We start from the raw sequence: 25,783 nt of genomic DNA, 5'->3' as shown, positions 1-25,783 counted from the left end.
CATGTTGTGTTCAACGGGTCCTAAAATACTGGTATCCAATACTCAAATCTCAAATCACCCAGATTTATGCTTCAGAACTCTAGTAAAGTTGCTTATTAATGTTCATTTCACTATCATAAGTACATGTTCAAAAAAAACCCCAACTGATCAGTTTAGGGTTTTCAATAAAATAACAAATACAAGTAGTACTTCACAAACATTTTATTACAACTAAATGACTATTTCAACATCAAGACACCACAGTCACAATACAGTCATTATGAATGACACCCTGAGTGTCCATTCCTCCAAATACAAAGGCTAGATTTGTTGTCTCTGAGGCTGCTGGGCTGTTGGCTTGCTCCTCTTCTCCATTCCCCTCACCACGCACCTTCCATGGCAATAAACACATAGAATGGTCCAGGCGGTTGGGTGGCATATCCCCTTCAAACTTCATGAGGACCCACCTACTTTTATCTACAAACAGGAAGTATAACACAAAAGTTTGTTACACTTTCATTATGAAATGAATTGCACCACAGCAGTCATTGAGTCACAGATGTAGTAATAAAGTGTTTCATATGACATTAAGTATGAATATTCTGTCACATACTGCTAGGGATTCTGAAAAGATACGTACCTGTGTTGAATCTGTACATGGAGTTGCCGGCTCCATCTGCAGTCATCCCCCCAAAAATGTAGATGCTCTTACCCAGCACCATGGCTGAGTGGGCTGCTACTCCTGGTGGAATGTCTCCTTTAGCCTGCACCTTCTCCCACTTCATGCTGCCTTTAAACAGTAGACACATGGTTTTATTTCAGACAAAGCAAGCTTGCCATTCCCAAGTACTAAAGCTTCACATTTTCATGCAGTATGATGATCTGAGATACATGCAGCTGGGAAATAGATCAATTTGGATCCTCTTATTATGATTCAGGAGAGTTCAGGCTTACTTGTGTCAAGAGAGAACATATCCTTGTAGAATTTTTCTCCAGCCATTCCTCCATGAATGTAGATCTTTGAACCCACTGCTACGACAACGTGGCCGTGTCTGGCTGGCGGGTTTCTGCCTTGTGTTTCTGGCTGGGACCAGGTGGAGGACACTGGGGACATAAAAAAGGTAAAAGCTATCACATATTTAGTTATTGCTGACATCATGACATGCAGCAAGCTGAGGGTGGCGGACGCCAACAGACTCAACAAACTGTTGTGGGAATGGAGTGTGACTCTCTGATGGTGGTGTCAGAGAGGAGGATGCTGTCTAAGCTACGAACTATCTTGGACAATGTCTCACACCCACTCCACCATGTGCTGGTCAGGCACAAGAGTACTTTCAGTGGGAGACTCATACCACCAAGATGTACCACTGAGCGCCACAGGAAATCATTCCTGCCTGTGGCCATCAAACTGTACAACTCCTCCCTCTGAGTGGCCCTGAGACTTTTTCACACACACTGCAATAATCCAATGTAACTTGTGCAATAACCCCATTCACCCTGACTGTATATATTCTGTTTGTGTAAATAATCTTGTTCAACTTACAATATATATATATATATATATATATATATATATATATTTATGTTTATGTTTGTTAATAATTCCTGTTTATTTAACTATATATTTGTAAATACTATTGTTTAAATTTCTTATATTTTCACGTATCTTTCCTCTCTTGCAAGGAGCACCTGTAACATAAATAATTTCCCCTCGGGGATCAATAAAGTATTTCTGATTCTGATTCTGATGTCAGAATAAACTAAGGAACAATGCATTGTATAGTATTTCAAATGTCAATTTGGTTGACATTCGTTGTGAACGATAACTGGAGGTTTAATAAGGAGTCACATAGCAAAAAGTAAAGCTTACATTCACTCCTTTCTTCCCCAACAACTCTAATCTATGGATCAGCTCATAGGGTATGCATTCCAGTTTTGATATCTTTAAACTGAGGATAACCACATCCAAATTTTTATTGGCGGAAAAGTGCAGGAGTTTCTAAAAAACATTAAGAATGGATTCATTACATCAAGTGTCCTGGACAACAATGCCAGTGAGCGTTCACACACAAAAACACAGGGTCCTGTAACAGACAACTAAATGAACTGCTGCCACTATTAATTACAATGATAGATTACAATATATGCTGTTAAAAAGCCTCTAATTATATCATTTATCAATAACTGTTTTAATTGAACTAGATCAAAAACTATGTTACTTTTTCTTATCAAATTATTTTGGTATAATTTCTTTGGTATCAATGCTCATTTTGTAATTTTTGAAATCAGAAATATTTCTAATCATCTTACAGACTGGATGCTTACAGTGTGAAATTAATTTTCAAAGCCTCCTGCACCCACATAGGTACTTTAACTTCTTCTTCTTCATTAGACCTCAACTGAAGTTGAGAGCAGTTATGCCAGATGTGTGCAACAAAAGTAAGAGGGCATTCAGAGAGATGTCAATCAAGCACAGTCACAAGGCTTTTCTCATTTCACATTATACATCTTTTATTCCTTTCCTTGCCTCCTTCACTCATGACTTAGCCCTCCCTACCTGAGGTGCAAGCAGTGGAAGCAAGAAAGAGACACAAGGAGAGAGGAGTTGAGGCAACAGGAATTTAACAAAACACAAATGTGCTTGTCTGGCACAGCTGCATCACCTGCGGTGTCTCGCTGGTCACCCTACAAAATGGCCACTATGACTGACTGATTATGACTATATCATATGTCCAGGATCATCCAGTTAAAAAATAATTTCCTCTGAGGGCCTGTGGGGCAAAGTGCCTCAGTGTTTGTGGTAAAATCTTGTAGAAAGATTTAGTGGATGTTGGAGATACAATTACTTTAAGAAGGTGGTTAGCTCAGCACAAACCTGTGTCAAAGACATGAAGTTTGGGGTCTGAGACAGGTGCAGCTCCTGCTTCCCCACCAGAAAAGACATACAGTTTGTCCTCTATGCAGGCTGAGTTGCCATGGTATGTCCTGGGACTGGGGGGGCTGCCATTCACCGATACATTCTTCCATTGAGACCCACTGTCTGGACACACATGTAAAGAGTGGATCATACTCAGTTAACAGAAACCTATGGTCACATACTGTTCAATCACTGTCTGGCCATAACACAGTAAAGAAATTGGTTACAACACAGTTAAAAACCAAGTGGCATTGTTGCCTGAGTAGACTGTTCATCTCCATCTGAAATGTGACAAACATGTCTGATGAAAAGAGTCTGCAAGCAAACACTACAGCAGATGATTTTATACACTGAATCAGTATCTCCTCTTTGAGCGAGGTTGTGTTAATCTGTGAAATCATCATTGAGCTATGCTGCTAATGAACATTACAGAGCACTGGGTGAACTTAAATTGGGATTTACCTTGTAGCTGCATATTCTGGATACTATTGTGATTGCCAGTCTGCTGTGCCCCTCCAAACACCCACAGGCTCTGGGGGCAGCTCTCTGGCACAAAGCTGCAGTGTTCATACCGTGACTTGAAACCTTTCCACTCTGGGATGTCCCATTCATGATTGTCTGGTGGAGTCAGAAAGGACAAAAATGCACAGAAACCCCTATGATATGAATACGAAGAGAACACGCTAATGACGCTGCCAAGCACATACCAAATAATAGCATAGTCAAATCAGTGCAAGTACTGCAATATTTTTTCTATGTTTTTGGTGAACAGCTTGTAAAACAGTTATGCAGATGCACTATTCCTGCCTACAGTTTTTTTTGCAGATATTTTTTACCTAGATCTATGACATGGGAATCTGACAAGGTGCCGCTGGGGTTGGCTCCACCAACAATACAGACTCTTCCTTTTCCTCCATCTGCAGATGGGATAAATGTGCAGGTGTGACCCACACTAACACCTGGAGCATCTCCCCTGGGTATCAAAGAATACCTGTTGACAACAAAACAATTTCAGCAAGGTAAAAAAAAGTAAGCTCCTTACATCACAAGAGCATATATTTGATGTGAATTTACTCACCACAATCCCTCTTTGGGCTTATCTAGAGGGTCAAGTACTGGGAGAAACTCCATGTCTGTCAAGGATACATGAATGAACGTGTAGTTATTGTCTTTTTACTCTTCTCTTGTCAGGGATCAATCTGTAACATTGTCAGCGGTGATCCTGTACGATAGCAAATGGCGCTGCACTCCTAGTCTTGATCAAAATTATTGTTTTTGCTCATTATGATTGTACTAAGTTTCTATAAGCTGATAGTATCCACAGAAGCCCTTACGTGAAATCTAACGTTAGCTACAATCAAAGCAACGGGAATAATTACGTTTTCATAGCCCCTTTCATAAACGACTAGTGACCAGTGCCTTATCAAACACAGTCAAGTGATATCAGTAAAATATAACTAAATTCAACAACAACGTCTCTGAGTTTTGGAACACAGTGAGAGCCATCAAGTTGCTAACGTTACTTGCTAACTCACTTGCGTGTGAAGAACTTCCTCCCCACTAACCTGTACTTCCGGGTGGGACTAGTTAGTTAACGTTATCCGTGTCATTTAACTGAAGTCGATATTCATTGGCACAACTTTCTAATGTCCACACGATGACAGTGGTTATAATTGCTACATGAGACAACAGAGTTAGCGTAAATATGACTCCCAACCATGGCACAGCCCTACGTTCAAATTTACGTTGGAAACGTTGGTTGATATACGTTCCAAACTTAGTTGCCATGGTAGCCTGGGGCGCACGCGCAGTTCGCTTAGGCTGTTCAACAGCTTCTGGCATCGTGCCACCGGAAAGTTTCTAATGCATATATCATTGTTGATGTGAATTCCACGCAGGGTTAGCAAGTACGCATTTGCTCGATAAGGCAGTTAAAATAGTATCTTCACTTGTCCTTTGACCTGAAAACTATTTTCTACTTCAACTTAAAAGGTAGGTTATATGAGTGACAGCAGTGCCACACGTTTTTTGTATTGATAATTCGAGGCACAGAGCTAGCTTACTATCTTTTTTCCCCTCTTAAATACAAGTCGACGTTTAAAAAGCCCAGCAGAATAACTGACAAGCAATTACGGCTGTTTTTAAGTTATTTCGGGATACCAGCAACTCTTGGCTGGAACAAAAATGACTAATTTCAGTGACAGGCTACACAGTCAAATATTTTTAACCCATCACTAAAGTCTTAATTAGTTCAGCCAAACCAAGATGGCGGCAGGTAGAGACATTAGAAATAAATCGAAAGGTGCATTATCATTTAGCCTAATTAGTTTATACTTCAACACGACAATAATGATAAACATTTGTATTTTTCTTGCTTTAGAGCTTCAGACGAGGGAAAAGTTTGTCCATAACGGCTGCCATCTTTGTTTTATTTAATAAGATGAAATGATATAAAACTAAATCCCGAGGGAATTTGTTGTGCAGCAGTTTCAGTACAAAGTAGGTTAGAGTTCACCAACATGGGAAACCTGGGTTTAGTTTAGAGAATATCTTTACTGTGCAGAAGAGTCTTTGAAGCATCTTGAAATGCCTTTAAAACTTAATTAGTATTTATCACACCACCTGTGTGCGTGTGTTTGTGTTTGTGTTTGTGTGTATGTGTGTGTGTGTTTTTGCAGGTGCTTAACAAGGTCTGTGATCCAAATGACTCAAAAGTTCAAGAACAGCTTTGGAAACCAGGTAAACGTCTTCATTTTGCAGCTGATAATTAATTTGTCAACTCAAATAATACAATATGATCAATATGACACATCCATGCACATCCCTCCAAAATCACCAAAGGGTCTAGTCAGACACACTGAAAGAAGCAGTGAGTAGGATTTAGGGACATCTAACTTTGAGGACTGCAGATTGCAATCAGCTGAAACTTCTCAAGTGTGAACTCCCTGTTAGGATTCCTTTAGTGTTCAGTGTTGAGGAGATTTTTACTGGGAGCTGATTTAGCCACAGAGGTCTCTTCCTCTCCAAAACAAACAGACCACATGATTAAAAACAATAAAAACACTGAATAAAGCAGTTTCATGTTACAAATCAGTGTTTCTCTGATACTGTTCGGCTGAGCAGAGATGAGCTGCTAGCCCAGCACCTGCTTATGTGTGCTCACCTTTTTCCTATGATAATTTAAGATCCAGGCATTCGTGAGGTTTTTACCAAGAGCTGTATTATACATGGAGGTCTCTTTGTCTCCAGAACAAATGGACCCGTTAATTCAAAAGGGTGAAAACATTAAGTAAAGCAGTTTCATGTAAAAAAAAAAAAAAAAAAGTGTTTTGCCGATGCTTCTCGTCGTGTAGGAGTTTCTAATTATGGTGGCTGACATGAAAAAGTGCAAATGGCCCTTTCTACAACCATTTTTTTGTTTGTCTGTTCTGAACTGTTTTTGGAACATGGCAGTGCAACATGGTGGAGTCTGTGGATGAGGACCCACTTCCCACATAGATATAAATAGCTAATTCTAAGGTAACAAAATCACGATGACTGTTATTTTAAGTTGATTATACACTAAAGATAACATACTGTTATATTATATTTAATTTCTGTCAGTACATGCCCCTAAATCCTAAACACTAGATCTTTAAACATATAATTTAACATTACAAGCTATATTTCACTCTTTGTTACCGTGGCATTTTGTTAGATGTTATGGACTTTTACTTGTGTGTGTGTTATTGTATTCATCCAGTTTGGAGTAGTTTAAGAGTAAAACTCACCTCTGTACTTACCTCTCACCTGTTTCTCTGCTCTCATTGTTATTAGTGATTTATAGGATAAGGTGCTGTTTGCGGTACTTTACTGTAATTATGTACAGTATGTTGTGTTTAACTTTACAGCATGTGAGTAGTTGAACATGACAAAGCAACTGTAGAAATAACAGGCTCCGCACAGTCCTGTTTGTGGGTGTCATTAAGTGTCATAGTGCAGACAGATGTCCCTTTAAATTAACATTTGTACGCAACATAATGATTTCCACATCCCCTACATCAGGTGACTACCTCTTGAAGCTCATCGAGAGAATGCCAAGAGTGTGCAAAGCAGTAATCAGAGCAAAGGGTGGCTATTTTGAAGAAACTAGAAAATAAAACATGTTTTCAGTTATTTCACCTTTTTTTGTTAAGTACATAACTCCACATGTGTTCATTCATAGTTTTGATGCCTTCAGTGAGAATCTACAATGTAAATAGTCATGAAAATAAAGAAAACGCATTGAATGAGAAGGTGTGTCCAAACTTTTGGCCTGTACTGTATATATATATATATATATATATATATATATATATATATATATATGAAGTTGGCAGTCGTGCAATGATAGATAATGGTAGGGTAATGAAACAATATTAAACATGAGGCAGCTAAGCCTACATCAACATTTGAGTAGATGTACAAACAACGTATAACATTATAGTAAGAAGCCTGCGATAAGCTGAGATTTTTAAGCAGCTCCTTAATATATTATGTATTGATAAAATTTATTACAAATGTATATGTATTGATAAAATTTAAAATTGAAAAGTTTTTCCTTATCCGCTGTGAGGGTCATAAGGACAGAGGGATGTCGTATGCTGTAAAGCCCTGTGAGGCAAATTGTGATTTGTGATATTGGGCTTTATAAATAAAATTGATTGATTGATTGATTGATAAAATGCATCAGAGATATATTTGAATGCATATTGCCACATTTTAAATAAGATGACATATAAAATGCATGTATTGTATTCATTTTATTTGCAGTTGCAACCCAAAGTAGATGTTTTTTTCATATCTATGTGGGGCTTCTACCATTCTGAGGTGTAGAAGTAGGTACAGTGTAATAATTTGTTGTGCATTGAATTGACAGTGCACACTACAAATTGTATTTCACAATATGTCCAGTAGGATGCGCCATTGTCTTTTTTTTCAAAACTTTAAATTATGTACTAAATGTTGTTTCGACTGCCCCAGGATTATTATATTATTAACTTGTATGTTTTAGTAGGTTATTTCTGATGTATTTTTGTTTTAATGTAGCCTAATATCCTGAAATGTGGACAAAAGATCAAATACTTACTGAAATGACTTAACAGTCTTTAAGGATGTCATCAACACAACACAAATGCATGTTGTTTCATATATTTATTTAAGAAGTAATGTTTTTTAATGTGAGAAGCTGCTTTTCTATTAGCATAAATACAAGGATTATTTTCTAAAATGTATTTAATTTGCCTTCAGTAGGGTTTTCTTTCAATTACTGCATAAAAAAAGTTGTGTAATATTAAGGCAGGAAAAGAGAGCTACAATAAGCATGATAATGTACCCAGAATCAGATACACTAAATGGAACATGGGACGATAAAGATTTAATCTGTAATTGGAATATACATTAACAAATTCACATACTGTCAAAGCTTCCTGCACAGTCAGCAGTGTTGCAGATACAGCGGGAGCAGAGTGAACAAATGTGGATCAGTTAAGTCCTCTGTAGACACTTTCACCTCCTTAACAAATGAATGAATGACTACGTGAGCTACTTTCTGACTTGTGGGATGTTTCATCTCTAAAAATAGCAAAACACACATCTTTCTGGATGATTTGTCCTCTGCACCTTTTGTACTGGCTTCAGTAAAACTCATCTTCACTTGTGCACAGATTTGTGCCGAATAGGCGTGTTATTCTGAGCGTAATGGAAAATAGTTTAGTGCAGCTGTAAAGAATAAAATACAGATAGGAAATTTGTAAAAAAAAAAAAAAAAAAAAAAGGTTGGCAGGCTGAAAATTGGTTCCACATTTTAGCAATGATAAGTGATTGCCATTCAGTGTGCCCTTTTACATTCACCGAAGGGGCAAGGTAAAGATTTTCTGAAAGAGCCACTCCTGGCAGCTGGAGGTATAAAATGGGAGAAAGATGATTTGTCCTTTTAAGTTTGTTTATGCCTCAAAACACAGTTGGTTGATGGCTGTGGTCGTAAGCACAAACAACCTCCTCACATGCTGGCATTTCCTTTCAGTAACCTTAAAGGGATACTTGATTAAAAGCTGATTTTCAACCAGCTTTTAATCAAAACAATAATAGTAATATGTGTAAATGAATTGTGGCAAACTTTGCTGCATCTAACTGGTGCTTAGATATCCCACCTCACTGGCCCGCGAAACTCAGGCGGATGACGTAATTTACATAATCCACCAGAGTTTTGCAGGCTCTTGGGCTATTGCTTGAACTACAGGCTGTACTTCTGCATATTCATATTGCCCACCACCCATGCTGCCGTTACGCACACAAAGACTATAGAACCAGATCCAGAGATAGACCTGCCCCTCTCTTTCTCTCAAACTTGGACCGAAATCTGATCAAACAGTAAAACTATGCAGTGCTGATTGAATATAATATTACTGTGTTGCCCTTTTTTTGCCTACAGTGTTTTTAGAAACATATTTTAATGCCATTGTTAGCTGTAGTAGTGAGAGTTTGTGAACAGGAAGTGGGCACCATACTGTTTCCTGCATAGTGAAAATGGAGGCCAAAAAATACCTCAAATCAAACGATAAAACTAGGCAGCACTGATCAAATATAAACCATGATTCTGTCACTGAGTTGCCTATTTTTCACCCCAAATGTCTTCAGACACATGTATTGGCTTGCTGTTTAACTGTTATACAAGATCATTTATTGATTGTTTCAGATGGATGTGTTCGCATTACGTCACCCACCAGCAAGAGCATTTATTGGTCTAGTGCGGTGCAGTGCATTCTGGTGGTTGAAGTTGTTCTTCCTCTTGAGCAAAATTTACATTTTCTCTGTTTCTGTAACACCAATTTCCAAAGTATGTGTGTGTTTTTACTGCATAGACAGCCTTGTTTTATCCTTGATGTTTAAAAGGCCCTCTTTCCAGCAGTGAAATACTTTCAGACCTCAAATAACCTTGCCATGTTGCTTGTCTTGATTACTGTTTGGCCATCAGATCAGGGGTCCAGTTTAGAAATGTTCTGCATTTCTTCTAACTTGTGACTGTGGCTGCAAAAATAAATGTACTGGAGTAAAAATGTGCAGTCTACATAAGCATTTTTCTCCATATCCTGCTGAATATTCTCCAAAGACATTTACGAAGGACTCCACACAGACACTCCGACACCTGGAGCAAAGTGTGTTGAACTACCATTTTGAATACTGACTCTCACACTGACACATCAAACAAACAGGACAGGAACACTGAGAATGCAGCAAGCTATATTGCTCTATATGGACCCAAGGGATTTACAGCATCATCATGGCGCTGTCTGTGAGCCTGACCCCTTCAAGCTGTTCCTGAGCCTTATAAAAGCAATATGTCATCCTGAAATGAATAACAGATTCATGGGTTTATTGGATGAAGAGATTGCATATTCAGAAAATAAGACATGGTTCAAGGCAGGAAACAAAATGCTGCTCAAAGAAATTTAGGTGTCAGAAATGATTAATGAGCAATATCCCCTCATTGGTGCTGAAGGTGGTAGGAAATGGGCTGGAGAATAAGCACACCTTTAGCATTAGAGGTTATGTGAGAGGAGACAACAATATTTTTGAAAACAAACTATTCTACTACTGACTACTACTGCTCTACAGACAATGTCCCCTTTTTAACATGATAAACATTTAACATTTAAACCCCCCCAACCCTAACCCTGTAAGAAATTGGCTCTATGCCCATCGTACTTTGTAGACTTTCAACAAAAGATATCATTTCTTTTGTAAACTTGGTAGGGTCGAGACTAATGATTATTTTATAGTTGCGTTATTGCTTTTATGATTTTTCCTTCATCATTTAAATTGATCTCTGTGTGTTTTGTGTTGTTTTATAGTTATTGTAATTTTGATCATACAGCACTTTCATCAATTGTTGTTTTTAAGTGTGCTTTATAAAGAATTTCAGATTGGATTTTACTTTTTGATGATTTTTCAATTAATCATATTAAAAAAAACCATGAAAAGTGCCTGTCAAAAAGGATCCCAGGGTGATGCCCTCAGATTGCTTGTTGTATCTGACTGCTTATAACAAAACAAAGATTTCTGTTGATCAGCTACAATTAATCTTCAAAACATTTGAGCTGCAAAGCTTCCTTCACAATACTTATCAAATATTACTGACTTGCTTTATTTGAATCTCCTTTTCATTCCACAATTTCTTTTCAATAGTCATTTCAAAGTCTGTTTAATCTCTAATTTTATTGCCTTTATTTTTAGTTCATCTATAATTAAGCATTTGTTCTGCATCTAGTCTGCCAGTGTCTTACATCCTGATCTCTTTTGATTGTTACCAGTTGTGTATTCAACAGACTTATATGTAGTGTGTCAGTTACTTAATTGATTAAGCAGCCATACGCTTCAGTGTGTTACCAGCAGGTGCTCGGCTGTCCCCTGAGGCAATCTGGACATCTCTCTGCACACAGCCGTCTCTCTTCTCTCTTTACAGTTTACCCCCAGTCAAAACTGCACAGTCATCCCCAATCTTCCGCCTCAAATTGAAAACTCATCTCTCCGAGGAACATGTCCCGCTCCCTCCTATTTATCTTTACTATCTTAATTAAGTCTCCCTCGCCTATACCTTCCTCTTGCAGTTGCACCTGATAATGCCCCCTCCTTACACTTCCCTGCCATGCACAAACTGTATGTCTTTACATTGCACTTCCATGTCATGGCTGATGCTATTAGAGATAAAGGGATTTTTGCTACATGTATCATGTGGTCGAAACGACAGGGCACTTGTTGCTTGTGATGTTGGCCATTCAGGGGCTAAAACTGCTTGTGGTAGGTAAATAGTCGCCCTTTGGCCAAATCTGTCCATCCAACCAAAGTATTTGCCCCCCTGTGGAGGTTTCGTGTTTATGGTTTGCATCAAAACTTTACTTAATTTTTAATCAATCAACTGTAGATGACCTCGTAACATCTAATAATCAGTTCCCCCACGTGTGCTGCAGTTTGCTCCAGGCTGTTTGTCTGATTGTGTGCGGATAACTTGCCAATGAAATATCATCTCTTGTAGTGAAACACACCACATATGTTTGCATTCCAAGTATTATTTTTGCAAAATGGGTGTAAACATAACCTGTTATGACTTACTTTGTCTGGAAGAAGATGAAATCTCTCCTCAGATACTGTAAGAAAAACAAAACATATAGAAAACATAAGCATGTGCTTGTAAAACTTGCTTTTTTATCGGGCTGGGTGACAGTAATATAGTGGAAACATTTGGGAGTATAGAAAGTTATTATTGGAAAGGAGTTGTGTGACTTTGATTTGTTTTAATGGACTGGAAACATAAGAAATTGGACAGACTTTGCATTAAAAAGTATGTATTTTGTGTCTCTGTAGAGGAATGACATATGGAAGTCCAGTTCTGTGCCTGAACACAGACCATGCCAAGCCACAGTAGCATTATCTGCCCAGTTTCCCCTTCAGGGAAGCAAAGTATGAGTTTCAGTAAACTCCTTTGTTTTCCTTTCACTATAACTGATAAGAGCCAAATGAATCAGGGGCTTTTTGCGGAGGGACAGAATGAGAGGAAAAAGGAAAAGGATTATGACTTTTCAAAAGTCCCTAGGAAGGGACAAGAGGCAGGAGAAAGAGATAATTGTAGATATGTTTGTGTCAGCCCAAAATAGGTTATCTGAGTACATGCTATTGTGAGCATGCCATGTGCACAATACTTGTGATTTGAATTTGGACACTGTGTGTGGTAAGCAGTACGCAATCCAGCCAGCAGAATATTTTCATCTTCCTTAAATAAAGCTTGATGTGTGTGCTTTCTTGGTGGGTGGGCAGTGTGGTAATCAGGATTAGCAGAGAAGTTCATCTCTGGGTTACTGGTACACTGCCACTGGGCGAGACGTCAAAATAATGTGCTGCAGCTATTGCCGTTGTGTCACATTTCACCCAGAGGTGTGTTAAGTCACGCTGTAAAGTAATCTGGATTATTGCCACACAACCACAACACTGGCATAGTTGTATTTATTTTACAGTACTTAGTCGCTGGTGATTTAATCTGTGTATTAAAAACATGTTTTTGTCTTTTGTCTCTCTGTTTGCTCTGAAGGACAACTTTTGTTCACATTATTTGTTCCTTGCTGGTTTAATTTGATATGGCACCAGCCTTTTTTTCAACTTCACACCTAATATTTTTTTAACTGACTCATAAAAGAGTCTTTAATGTGTAAGAAGATATATTATATGTTATTTTAAGGCATTTACTTTTATTGCCAGAGCAGCCGTGAGAGACGTTATTTTCCTCTCTGAACCACCAGATCAATCCTTGAACACCGAGCAGGCGTTGTTAAATTAACCTTGAGCTCTCACATTTTATTTATACTCTTGTCTGTGTACATTTGTCAAATGAATGTAAATCTATCTGACAGCTGCCAAGTACAGCTGAAGCAGTGACCGTACAGTGAACGTAGCTCATATTCTCTTTGGTCGGCTCCAAATTGTTGTAAACAAACCAGCCCTCTCTGTAACGATGTTGTTCGACCTCACATTCAAAGCCATCTCTCACCTGCATGTGGCTCATTAGTAACAACAAATAACAGGTTTATTCTGTTGATTAAACAGAAGAAAATATTCAGATGTACCCTGCAAAACAGGTTTCCATCGGTATGCTGCATTGATTTAAAGTGACAGTTCATCCTAAAAATAAATTTTTTCTCTTACCTGTAGTTCTTTTTCAATCTAGATAGTTTGGTGTAAATTGACAAGTGTTGGAGATCACTGCACAGAAGGAAGCGTGCATCTACTCATGGACAAGAGGCTTGTGCTCGTGACTAGGCGAGATGTAAACATGGCGTCCTTCTCAGCTGAGCTGTAACGTTAACAGCGGTGCTAGATGAGTTAGCAGTAGATGCAATACAGTGAAAGGGTTGGTGGCTGGCCTGTGGATTATCATGAGTAACTGGGTCATGATTTCTGGAGAGAGACATTGCTTTGTGTGTCATCTAGTTTCAGCATATTCTAAAGAAGGCAGACATCTCTACGGCTGATATCGCCAACATTCGGCAACTCACACCAAAACAATCTAGACTCAAAAAACTAGCACTACACATAAGAAAAATATGTATTTTTTGATTTTGGGGTCACTGTCCCCTTTATGACTATTTTTGCTGCCCAATGGATAGACGGCCATAACTAAATTAATAATGATGCTATTACTGTATGTCCTTTAAAGCTACATTTAGTCCACTTTTAGGGCAGATAATTAAAGAATCCTGGCCAGAGGCGACACCACTTGTGTAAATGAGGAAGCTGTGGAGTGACAGTGGTACAGGATATAGAACAATAGTGTTTCAACCTTTGTGCACATTGTGCATATGCATATGCATTGACATTATGGGTTATAAAATGTATCTGTTCCTTCACCTATTGTGCAGATTGAAACAAATGTAATTACCAGCTATAGTAACAGTCACATCCTACAGCTGGCTGAAACATGAAGTGTACACAGTGACACACACACACACACACACACACACACACACGCACAACAAAGAGGCATCACGTTTCTTCTCTTCTCTGTAGTTGCTGAAACCATCTTGTCTGCACTGGCAGCTAGCATGCTCTCTTCAAGATGGCCTGTCTCAGAGTCTACCTGAGGAAGCCCCCTCCTAACTCACCTGAGACATCGTCCTTCCTCCTCAGTACCCATGGTAAGGTTTATTCCTTTTTAAATTTTTTTTTATTTTATTTTTTGTCGAGAAAAAGTTTTAGACTGTGGTATGTGATGGTGAAGAGGTTTTTGTCATGCATCCAGAACAATGTCAACCAAAAGTACAAAAGAGTGTCCGTCTGTCTCTGTTAAATCGTCATAGTGACAGTGAAGGAATCCAAGCTATATGCAGGATTGTGCCACAAAGGTCTGCCAGTACAGACACCGGATCCTGCAGTGTGTCTAACATGAGAAGCATATTACTCAGGCAGCAACAAGGGGGCTCAGATGTAGCAACAAGTCCCATGGTCTGGTAATGAGGCTGCCCCCCCTTGATGACACCCTGAATCATTTATAGAGGGTGTTAGCCAGACCGGAGGAGGGTGCAACTGCACTGTTTACTGTAGGACTAAAGCCTCATCCATTATCCAGTATTTACCTGTCCACACGGATGAATATGGATAAGGTATTACAGGGGTGCATTTACAGTTGTGGGGCTGGCTTTTGTAGTTTATGCCTGCGATGCATGTGTGGGTGTGTCAGGAAGAGGTCTGGGAGGAATTGTGACTGCGGCTGACTTTAAAGGCCTATTCGGAGGATTAATTTCCACACAGCTTTGTTGTGAAACATCAGAGAAATTAATATTTTATTGTGAAATGCCATGTAGTTACAGTACAAACAATGATTGCTTTAATGTGCGTGAGAACGGGTGATATTTCAAATGATGGGAAGACAATAGGTTATTTTTATATTTAGTTTACTAAGGGAGATGCACCCTAGAGCTGGGCTTGTCTTTTTGTAGCACTGGCCCAGAGAAGGAACCATTCCATCAGTCAAGCATTGTGCTTTCATGTTTATGTACCATGAGTAGCTCACCTCCAAATGCCTCTTTACCAAGCTCTCTGCGCTTGTTTTTGTGTATAATTTCATTGTCATAGTTGTGTGGCTTCTCAACATATCCCATCAGTGTGTGGGAATAGAAAACAGGGGTTTATGGAGGTACCCAGAGTAGCATTTTGGAAGCTTTTAGCTGCACTGGGTTCTTCCAGATCTGACCCATATGGCACAAATGAGCCTTTTGGGTGCACCAAAATTTGCTTGGACACCCTTCTTCCCTCTTCACAATAATATGCCTGACCTATGCAGTCTTTAAAAGAGAGATGTTACAAGCTTTTCTCTGTGGACCACTCTGAATGATTTGTGGCATCTCTGTGTGGTCCATTTTAACAAGCCTTGCTCGGCATGCCTGACATCTAAAACAATCAAGTTTATACTTTGATATCTGATATGTGGCGTCATGCTATGCACAATCCTCCCACTTGGGGACTCGCTGAGTTCATTCTAATGGTGTGCCCTTTCAGAACTGGGTCAAACCTTGCCATGAGCTTGACTTTTTGAGAAAGCTTCTGTTGTTTGGTAAAGTGTGTCTGTGGTCACCCTCAGGGAAAGATTTGTCACTGCCAAAGAGTGAATTACAGCCACCAACCTGGTCAGGACCTAATGTTTGCATCTCCCTGAGGGCATTTGTAGCTTATCTGCAGTATAGTTTTCCCTTCTACAAATTGAACCTGCAGTATAAAGTGTTGTCAATTCTTTATGTTCATGTTTTCCATCATTGTCGTAACTGAAAACACTTTATACATTCAATATTTTGCAGCAGAATACCTCATTGATGTACTGTAAATGTGCAGGTGATTGCAACTTCTGCTATTGATTTCCAGCGATTTGTCTCATCACTAAAGACTGTTCTGTAACACAAACAACAACCCAATCAAACAAAAAAGACATCTAAACAACTTTGCAAACATACACATGCACACACTGAGGCTAGTAACATCTAGGACACAATTGTTTTTTTTCTTTGCAGTCTAATAGTAAGAGAAAATGGCCCAGTTTGCTGCTTGGAAATTTAAAGTGACTTGACAAGTTTTGATGTGTAACTACTGACTGGAGTGGGTTGAGCTAAGTTTCTTCTTTGTTCAGCTTTTGTGTCTTTTGCTACCTTTTGTTTGACAGTCATGCTCACACTGCAGAGTTGATTACTGCACCACTGACTGGAGTCTGAGGCAATGCCTGAGTCAGGCAGTGAAAAGTTAGAGACGAAGGGTGGGAGGGGAGAGAAGATAAGAGCAAAAGATGAGACTTTGGAGAATAGAGAAACACTGAAAGAATAAAGAGGGTTTGTCAGATTTTAAGATAAAGGGCCCCCTATCTTACACCCTGTGTAAAGTGGCGCTCAGCACAGTATAACTGTCATGGCAAGTATCAGACCAGCAAGGATGTCGTTTTCACGGTCAGTGCCCATGTACCAAATGTACTTGTGCCGATCTGTGCACCCATGAGGGGTCTGAGGTGTGGTCAAGCACATTGTTAGCATATTGCCATTTTGAGGCAGTAGAAAGCAATTGTGCCATTAAATGATGGCAGTGGTAATGAATTAACCTAGAAATCAGAGATTTCACTGCAATGAAGACTAGAGATGCTTCTATGGTAAATGACATGGAAAAAAGGCAAATCTGGCCTTTTTTAAGGTACTGGCTCCAAAACTAGAGGTAATAATGTTAGTAAAAGAGTAAAGATCATTTGGTTAAAAAGTGTCAAACATAGTGTGGATCCCAATAGCTCCAGACGTCACATTTTAAGAGTTGAGGAGCTGGCAAATCTAACGGAGTGACAACAAATAAACAAATGGACACCTTTATTTTCAAATTAAGGGTTTGTGAATCTTTAAATGAACGATTTTGATTTTTTACAAGTAGTTTGTCAGAGATGGATGTTCTTTAAACAATCACCACAAGCTCTAAAACTATTCTACCTGTTGACTTTAACCCCTCCGTTACTGTGCATATAACAGTTTTTCCAACAAAAAGACTGTGTCAATGTTTAGTATCTTTGTGTTCACCTTATTTGTATTTTTATTCCATATTTCCTTCCTGTGCACAGATCAATTATCTCATTTCCCCTCTTCAGAATGGATAAGTCTGCCAAGGGTTGTGTGTAATTGATGGAAGTTTCTTGTCGTCATGATTAAAGTGCACAGAGCATTTCAGATTATGAAATATTAAACACAGGCCAAGGCCTTTTAGAAATATGAAATGTGCAGTCTTCCAGATACTCAATTCCCCCAGACTGTTCTCTTTGGAGCCATCAAACAATGCCCTGCTGTTCTGTCTGTCAAGGTATACTGGTATCTGACATTTAGGTGTTTCCCTACAGATTCAATGGCAACAATAAATTTGATTTACTCCTCCGATTAGGTAATGCAGCAAGAGCCTCGTCTCACTGGTTTTGGCAGCTAATACGGAGGAAGGTGAGTTTTGGAAAGTTATATAACAAGCCCTTTAAAAGAAATTCAGTGAGGAAACGAGAGGACACCTTGTATGTCTCTCATCTAATCTGCTCTTTGTTCCCCCTCGGATCAAATGGGATGAATTGGCGCTCGCCCCAGATGAAAACTTTGAATCCTATACACAGCAGTTTCCCAACTTTTCAAAATTGCTCCTGTTCTCACAGAAAATGTTACAGAACACGGATTAACTTCATCTCTTTTCTTGCTCCTTTCTGCTGATAATGGCTACTTTAGCTGTCGCATAAAGACCAACAGTGTCCCCTGGCTCAGCCCTAATAGATGCGCAGGTTTTCAAATGTAAATGTGACAGAGAAGCAGCAAAGCCTATTAAAGCAGAGAGAGGGGGTGGGAGGACCTAGAGTACGGCCTTTTCGTCCTTTTTTGGAGGAATTTAATTGAAGATTGATTTATTTTGTGATTACATTCTGTACTTTTTAAGAAAATATAAAAAGACTGTTCATTCCATTCCTGATTGTGTCCTTCTGTGGAAAAAATGCAAGGACAACCTTAAGAAAGAGAAGTACATGACCTGGGTGTCCTGTTTTAGTTATGGCCCTGAGTTGTTATCAGCGTCATGAATAGAGCCTCAAAGGTACATGGTAATGTAGCATTATCTTGATTGACAGCGTCAGTGTCAGGTCCCCTGTTGCAATGACAAAGTAGGACATTTCAAACATTTTGTTGTAAGATTGTGGCAAAATGGATGCTGCTGCTTTTCATGTCTGGACATCTGGACAAACTTTTTTATGTGACACACGGCTAAATGACATGTTTTGATTTCCGTTTGGCAACAACATATAGTATGTATGTTGTTTTTCTTTACTCGTCTGTTTACTTTTGCGTGCATTAAAAAAATCACATTATTTAGTACCATGGTCAGAGGTGGTTTGTGTTACTGTATCTGTACAAAATTCATGGTAGATAAGCGCTGACTCAGCTGTACTCAGGTCCTGTTACTGGACAGGCAGCAGCACTTTGTGGCCTAATTGAGCTGGCACATGAACAAGGGCAGGCTCAGCAGGGAAGAAGTCAGACGGGGGTGACCCACTGTCAATATTAATGTTAGTACCTTGCATCTTTTCTTCTTTTTAGCTGCTCTGTCTACTTGCTTTAATCTTTTTCTCCATGTCTTACAGCCTGTTACATACGTCTTTCTCCCTGCCATATTGATTTGACAAATTTCTCACAATTTATGAAAGGTATAGTTGGAAGTCTGAGGCGAGACGATATTAAATGGCAATTGATTTCAGTGTCAATAGAATTAAATTTGAAATAAAAACCTAAATTGGAAAGGAAAGTTGCTCGTGTACACAAAGAAGAAATGGCAAAGTGTGACCTAAATGATAAACACAGGTCATCTTGGGAAATATTGGTCCTAAGGGTGGCACAATTATCATGGCCTAAAACTTGACAACAGTGATATAATTGCACTACCTATGGAAAAATTATGATAATATCAGTGCTTTCAGTCAAATTCATCTTTAACTTTTTTTCGTGTGCATTTTGGGAAACTAAATCACACCAAAAATACAAATGTAACTAGGTGAACTGGAGAATTGTTTACATGATACAATCTTGTGTGCATAATGAACATGATATCAATATTTCATTTTTTAAATCTCATGGTAATAGTCAATACGGGTATGTTGCATCACCCCTAGCTCATACAAACAACACTGAGAAAAGGAAACTAAACAAGTACGACACTACTTGATGTTGAACTTTGAGGACAGCCTCATATTAAACACTGAAATTAACTTTATTGATTCACAAAAACATGAATAAAACATGAGCTGTGATGTTTTTAAGATACCCAGTTCTGGAGTTCTTACTTTATTGCACATCCGCCAACTCAGAAACCATTCACAGCTTTGTCCCAAACTGAAGAGCAATTATGTTTGTAAATTGATAGTAGGTGCTGGTGACTGTGTTTTCATAGTATAAGAGGAAGTAGAGCAAATAATTAAAGTTACACAAGGATTCAAGGACACTTATCTTTTAATTTGCAGCTCTGTGAATAGCTGGGTCTTTACAGTGCTGTGACTCTATGTTGAATGCAAACACTAGAAAATTGAGTCTCTCTGTCCTTTGTAGTCAGAGTAATACATATTTTCTTGAGCACAGTAGTTGAGTTTGTCCTTTCTTTTTTTTTTATATTTTCCCCATCTAATTTTCTGTCTTCTAGTATAACCTGTCTCCCGCTCCAAAGTGCTCAACACTTTATTGTTGAGGAACTCATTATTTTTTACAGTTGCTATAAAATGTCTCTTTCTAGACCCTTTATTATGCTGCACTGTTTTAATTATAGACTCTCTCTCTCTGTAAAGGTTGTATGGCTGGCATCTCCCTAACACTGAAGGCTTGTTCTCCCTTGACCTTCCTCCACCTGGACAAGCCAGGCATTTTAAGTCATCTCATGCTCTAAATTCTGCCATGCACATCTGCTCCATGGCCGAGAATGGCATCTCTGCCATATTCAGCGCATGAATTCAGTGTGTTTCTGAAGAATACAAAGCAACAGATGAGTGTTGGGGAAGTTTGCTTTCACATAAGAGCATTAATAGATTGGCAGCAGTATATTTAAGTCAAGTCAATTTCATTTACATAGCCCCAAATCACAAGTTTGCCTCAGAGGGCAAATTTCTCAGCCATCAGGATTTGTAGAACAGGAACATCTAATGTTTTCTTAATTTCTTGTGGCAGTTGAACTTTGCTCCTTGATGGAAACGTCTCCAAATTGGGAAGTCATGCATAAATCCTATTGATTTATTCAGCGGTACAGCATTTCAGAGCACTGTGAACAGTAGCCATATATTCACACTAAATGTGTGCTGCAAGTGTATTTGCATGTGTTCTTGTGTCGTGGGTGTGATTTGAGTTGTGCATGTATTGACCCACAGTGCTGGCTTGTCTGCCAGGCCCTATTAATTCACTCCTACTCTCGCAGGCTTTAACCTCTGCTTCCAAAATGTCGGCATTCCGTTCTTACAGGCCATCTGCTTTCTAATAAGACAGCTCTCTTCTCTTCTGTGCCTCCTCATTCTTGTCTCCTTCTTTCCTTGTCTTTAAAAACCTTTGCATGTTTATCTTGTGTTTAACAACCCAGATGACTGATATTTACCCTGTGGTAATTACGTTTTTCTTTCTTTGTGTGAGCTGATGTTACAAATAAGGCTAATGCATTCATCTATTGGAGCAATGTATTGACTGTACAATATGTGTGTATCACCTGCAGTGTTTTAAGAATGAAGGAAAATCCCATTATGGGATCAATACACCACCGGGTCCTGCTGCATGTTTACTTCAAACAAGAATACATTTTCCCCATTTAAACAATACAGTAAGCATGTTGTGTCCACTTAAACAAGATGCATTTCCCAGCAATGCAGGACAGGAAGCAGGAAGAAATTGACTTAATTTGACCCGACAGTCAAGTCCTGTCAAATAGCACTCTGCACCTTGTCTTAGAATCTGGGCTTTTGAGGCATGCAATACAAAAAGTGTTCAGATTTCATTTTTCTTTTTGTCAGTCTACCGACTCAAGGTGTTTTATTAAATGGATTCATCAGCTTTTAGTGATCTATCTACTAGGGCTGGGCGATATGGATAGAAATTCACATCTCGGTATTTATAGGCTGACTGGCGATACACAATATATATCTTTGTATTTTCTATGAAATGGGCTACATGTTTTCAATTGCAAGTCAAAGCCACATTTGAATTGTCACAAGCAGTTTTATAAAAATGGACTGTGATCAAAATAAAATGCAAAGTCAGGGATTTTATTCCTATTTGAAAATATGAAGCTGCACAACAGTTACACCTCCAAAACACTAGTCGGTGGTGGGGTAAGTGCTGTTAAATTAAGTTGATTTAAAACATACCTAAAACACACATTAAACATGGCTTAACAGTGACAATTTCAAACACAAGTACACAAATCGGCTTTATTATAAAGAATTTGTCTTTTGCTGGACACAAATACAACATGCTAATGATTTTAGCACAAGCCTATGGCATTTTCCATTGTATAAATTAGCCTAGTGACTAGCACACTTTTCCTCTACCCAGGGACAACATCAACATTAACAAAAGTAACATTACAGAATTCGGCTCCATTACAACTCACAAGGTTCACTGACAAAACAACTATCTTATACTGAACATGTTTTCCAAAAAAATGTAACATGCTAACATTATTAGCACAAGCCTATGGCATTTTACATTGTATAAATTAGCCTAGCGTCTTCTGGAGATTTCCTCTGCTCATATGAAGCCAGGAAAAATCACACACAAGACTTAAAATGCTATTTTGAGGAAGCTTTACTGGTCTTCACAATTGATTGATTCTTATTTGTGAAATTAAAGTAAATAAGTGAGGGAAATGGTTTCAGCTTACAAAAACAGACAGGAGGTCTGTGTCACTGCAGCATGTTCTGGGGAGGTGCACATCAGACTATGACTTTAAAAAGTGTTGCTGAAGAACTTGTGAGTGAGTGAGTGGGGCGGAGCTGTGCGGAGAATGTTAGAGGGGAGAGATGGACACTGGTAAGCATCATGTAATGCAACATGACCCTAAATTGATATAAATGGTGTTGTCTAAAGTTAGATCTTGCTTGGAAATATATTAATATATAGCACATATGGCCCACCCCTACCGCCCATTGCACAAAATGCACTACACTGTATGTTAGAAATGTTTTCTTACAGCCTTAGACTTACAGTAGTCACAATGAACTTTTATTCTTTTTAAAGCTTCCCTTAAAGCTGTCAGACTGCATTCCCTGTCATTTATGTGGTTTGCCTTATACTTGCAGTATGATACAGATTGTGTGTGTTTTTTTTTTTTAGACTGCCTCATAATGACCTTCAAGTTCAGACATACCAGGAGGATATTTCAAACAGTGTTCTTGCTTTGTTCTTCCACCTCGGCCAGCGGCATAAAAACCATGCCAAGTTCACTGTGGGAACGACAAACATCCCTTGTACCCAAGCGCTGAAGTGCCAGCAGCGTTATCACACAACGAGGCTCCCACATTTTAGCTTTAGACTGTGCTCTTATGAGCTGGATTAAATTAGAATAGCACAAAGCCAATGTTAGCAGTGGCCATGTCAACATGGCTAACAAGTCTCCAAGAGTTTTTAGCAGCCCTAGGAGACTTAAAGGAAAGAAGAGAGGAGCGGGCAGACAGGAAGTGTGAGTGAGGGAGAGAAGAAGTGACAGATGATAGACAGTGAACAAAGACACACACACACACACACACACACACACACACACACCTTAACCCATAAAGCAAGTGGTGGTTTCTGCAACCACAATGTGCTGAATACACACACACACACACACACACACACACACACACACACACACACGTACAAAGGCTACTGGCACCCAGAGGCTATATGACCTTTTTTGGTTTGCATCTGTTGCACTTTCAAAGGTTTTCATTCATTTCCTCCGCTGCCAATTCTCTAATATTGTCAAGTTCTGCATCATGTAAGGATCCACGTGGTATTTTATTGTTTTGATTTCTGAACGTGAGATGAAAAGTAGTCATGGTAATTTAAAAGCTGATTTTACATTAATGCCAAAACTATGCTCTGTTGTCAAATGTGATAAAAAGGAATCATTTGACATTTTGGTGGATATAATTATTTCCGTGTTGAGAGTTGGATGAGAAGACTAATAACACACTCATATCTTTTTAAATATGAATCCACAGGCGGGAGATGATTAGCTGAGCTTAGTATAATGACTGAAAGTAGGGGGGAACTCGCTAACCTGGCTGTCTTTACAGGGGTTATGTGCTGGACTATTTCTTGTCCAGGTGCAGTGACTACCTGGATTTGTGTTGTCACTGTGGCGTTGGCAGGTAGTGTGTGGAGACTTCATTCAGTCACTGAAGCCAGGAAATAGCCAAGCACATAACCATGTAAAATAAGGGTTTAAGCTAAGCTAAGCTAATTGATGCCTGGCTGCAGCTTCATATTTAACAGACAGGTATAAAACTGGTATTGATTTCTGTAGGAAAGCAAATAAGTGTATTTGCAAAAATGTGAGACCTGATAGTGATACCTGTTAACCTGTCATACATTTCCTTCTCTTGTTTTTAATAGGTCAGCTGAAGCTGTCAATCGTCCAGGAGCAAGAAGTACTTGTTGTTAGTGGTAAGTCCTATTGAGAGGCGAAGTCTCTCCCCCTCCAGTGTCCCCATCTTATTTTAGAGAAATATGTATGGTAGTCAGTGATGAGAGACAAATAATTTCCTGTTTGACTTGTGCCATTAATTAAACTATGTTTGTCAATTTAAAAGATAATTTCTCAAGTCAACAAAGTCACAGTTCATTTCAGGTGTGTCTTAGTACCATTTAGTTTTGTGTGAAACCGCTTGGTGAACTACATCTCTGCTAGTTCAATGTGTTCCACTTACAAATTAAACGTTGTTTTACCTGATGTGTTTCATCCAGTTACTCAGTCTTTTTAACAGCTGGAAAGCAAAAGAATGAGCAAGGCATGTTGCTTGTCTGAGTACATCCCGGTATAATACACACAGACATCATAGCTTTAACGAGAGACGAAGTTATGACGTCCCTTAAACAACTTGTGTAGTCTTCAGTTACATATTTTCACAGTTGTACAACCAACTACAGTTTTCTTGACTTATAAAATTATCTTTTAAATTGACAAACATCTTATGTGTAATTCATGACACAATTCAAACAGGATAAAACAATCTTTGTCTCTTGCCATTAACTATAGGTCATATTTTTTCCGATATAAAGTCCTATGGTGGTCCACTTGACTTTGCCTCTCCATTAAATGCTGTTCATACAGACAGACGCTGCTGTGGAGAAACACTTTGTACCTTGTTCATTTTAATAAAAGCACTATGTGCCTGCTTGGGGCTGTTGAAATATTTAGAATTATATGGCCAAGGCTACATTATTTGTATAGCATGTATAATTTGCGAACATACGAAGGAAAATATTGAATGGCATAGTGCAGAGCACCTGTCAAATCACAACACCCGACCATTAGCGGGAAAAGGCGTAGGTAGGTGGGAAGGGAGCTGGGCACATTAATCCCACGAAAGTGGTTGTTTATTTTGGTCTCCCAGCAACCAAAGCCATGCACGCTTCTACTTTTGTTTGTGATTCTCCATCTCCTCTCTCAGGTCTTTTGTGTCACTGTCATTTCTCTGAGTGAATGGCCATTTACTCATCAGATGCCATACTAGATGTTTTTCTCAGTGTTTTTCTTGTCCACTCTCGTCTGTAGCATGACACATTTAATGAAATATCTAAATATCAGTTTTTTTCCACTTCAATTTACATACACGGGGGAACAGAATATTAAAAACACAAACAGATAATGAAACTTAGGACAAGAGACAATCATTTTTTTATCTCAAGGATTTTTTTTTCTCACATAAAAATTTGTCTGTAAAACCATCAACTAATGAACTTCTTATGTTTCATCTGTGTTTTATCTCCCTGATTAATGCTCTCTCATAGACTCGCAGTCAAAGTGCACTTCAAGCTTTCGATGTGAATTTCATGTCACTTCTGAGATTTTAAATTTGTCATCAGTCTGATGTCATCAAAAATAGTGATTTTATATTAAGCTGACATTTTGGTCTTATCTTGTATTATAAGAAATACCCAAAGACCAAAACACTTGTCTGCATATCCTCCGTCGTTGTTCATGTGGTATTTTAGCCCCATGTTGAAGCTTTCAAAGCCCTGTCATGTATTCTCATTTTAACAAGCAGAACACCGGCACTCACAGATAAATCATCTTTTTATCTTTCATGAGCAAAAACGAATGCATTTCAGC

General features: G+C 38.8%; 2 protein-coding genes across 3 annotated transcripts in view; one reads left to right on the top strand and one right to left on the bottom strand.

The window, feature by feature from the left end:
* Positions 1-186: 186 nt before the first annotated feature.
* On the bottom strand, positions 187-4,631 carry rabepk (Rab9 effector protein with kelch motifs). 2 transcript variants are annotated; one of them, XM_049604596.1, is made up of 8 exons: positions 4,432-4,631; positions 3,975-4,029; positions 3,733-3,887; positions 3,359-3,514; positions 2,855-3,019; positions 934-1,083; positions 620-769; positions 187-456 (listed from the first exon to the last, which is right to left on the bottom strand). In XM_049604596.1, the coding sequence occupies exons 2-8, from the start codon at positions 4,025-4,027 to the stop codon at positions 230-232; spliced, it is 1,056 nt and encodes a 351-aa protein (XP_049460553.1). In that variant the 5' UTR covers positions 4,028-4,029; positions 4,432-4,631; the 3' UTR covers positions 187-229. The 2 variants fall into 2 exon arrangements, with proteins under 2 accessions (XP_049460553.1, XP_049460552.1); XM_049604595.1 differs by having other exon boundaries at positions 4,462-4,631.
* Positions 4,632-4,752: 121 nt separating this feature from the next.
* The window catches only part of rgs3a (regulator of G protein signaling 3a), a 194,823-nt gene continuing 173,792 nt past the window's right edge, over positions 4,753-25,783 (top strand). Inside the window, exons 1-4 of the mRNA XM_049604582.1 lie at positions 4,753-4,888; positions 5,575-5,635; positions 14,471-14,598; positions 24,064-24,114. Of these exons, the coding sequence (XP_049460539.1) occupies positions 14,520-14,598; positions 24,064-24,114 (130 nt within the window). The 5' untranslated portion in view covers positions 4,753-4,888; positions 5,575-5,635; positions 14,471-14,519. The remainder of the gene's footprint in view (positions 4,889-5,574; positions 5,636-14,470; positions 14,599-24,063; positions 24,115-25,783) is intronic.

The sequence above is a fragment of the Epinephelus fuscoguttatus genome, linkage group LG18 (genome assembly GCF_011397635.1).
Source record: "Epinephelus fuscoguttatus linkage group LG18, E.fuscoguttatus.final_Chr_v1".
Lineage (NCBI taxonomy): Eukaryota > Metazoa > Chordata > Actinopteri > Perciformes > Serranidae > Epinephelus > Epinephelus fuscoguttatus.
Note: the sequence above shows the minus strand (reverse complement) of the source record. Positions and strands in the feature narration are given on the sequence as shown.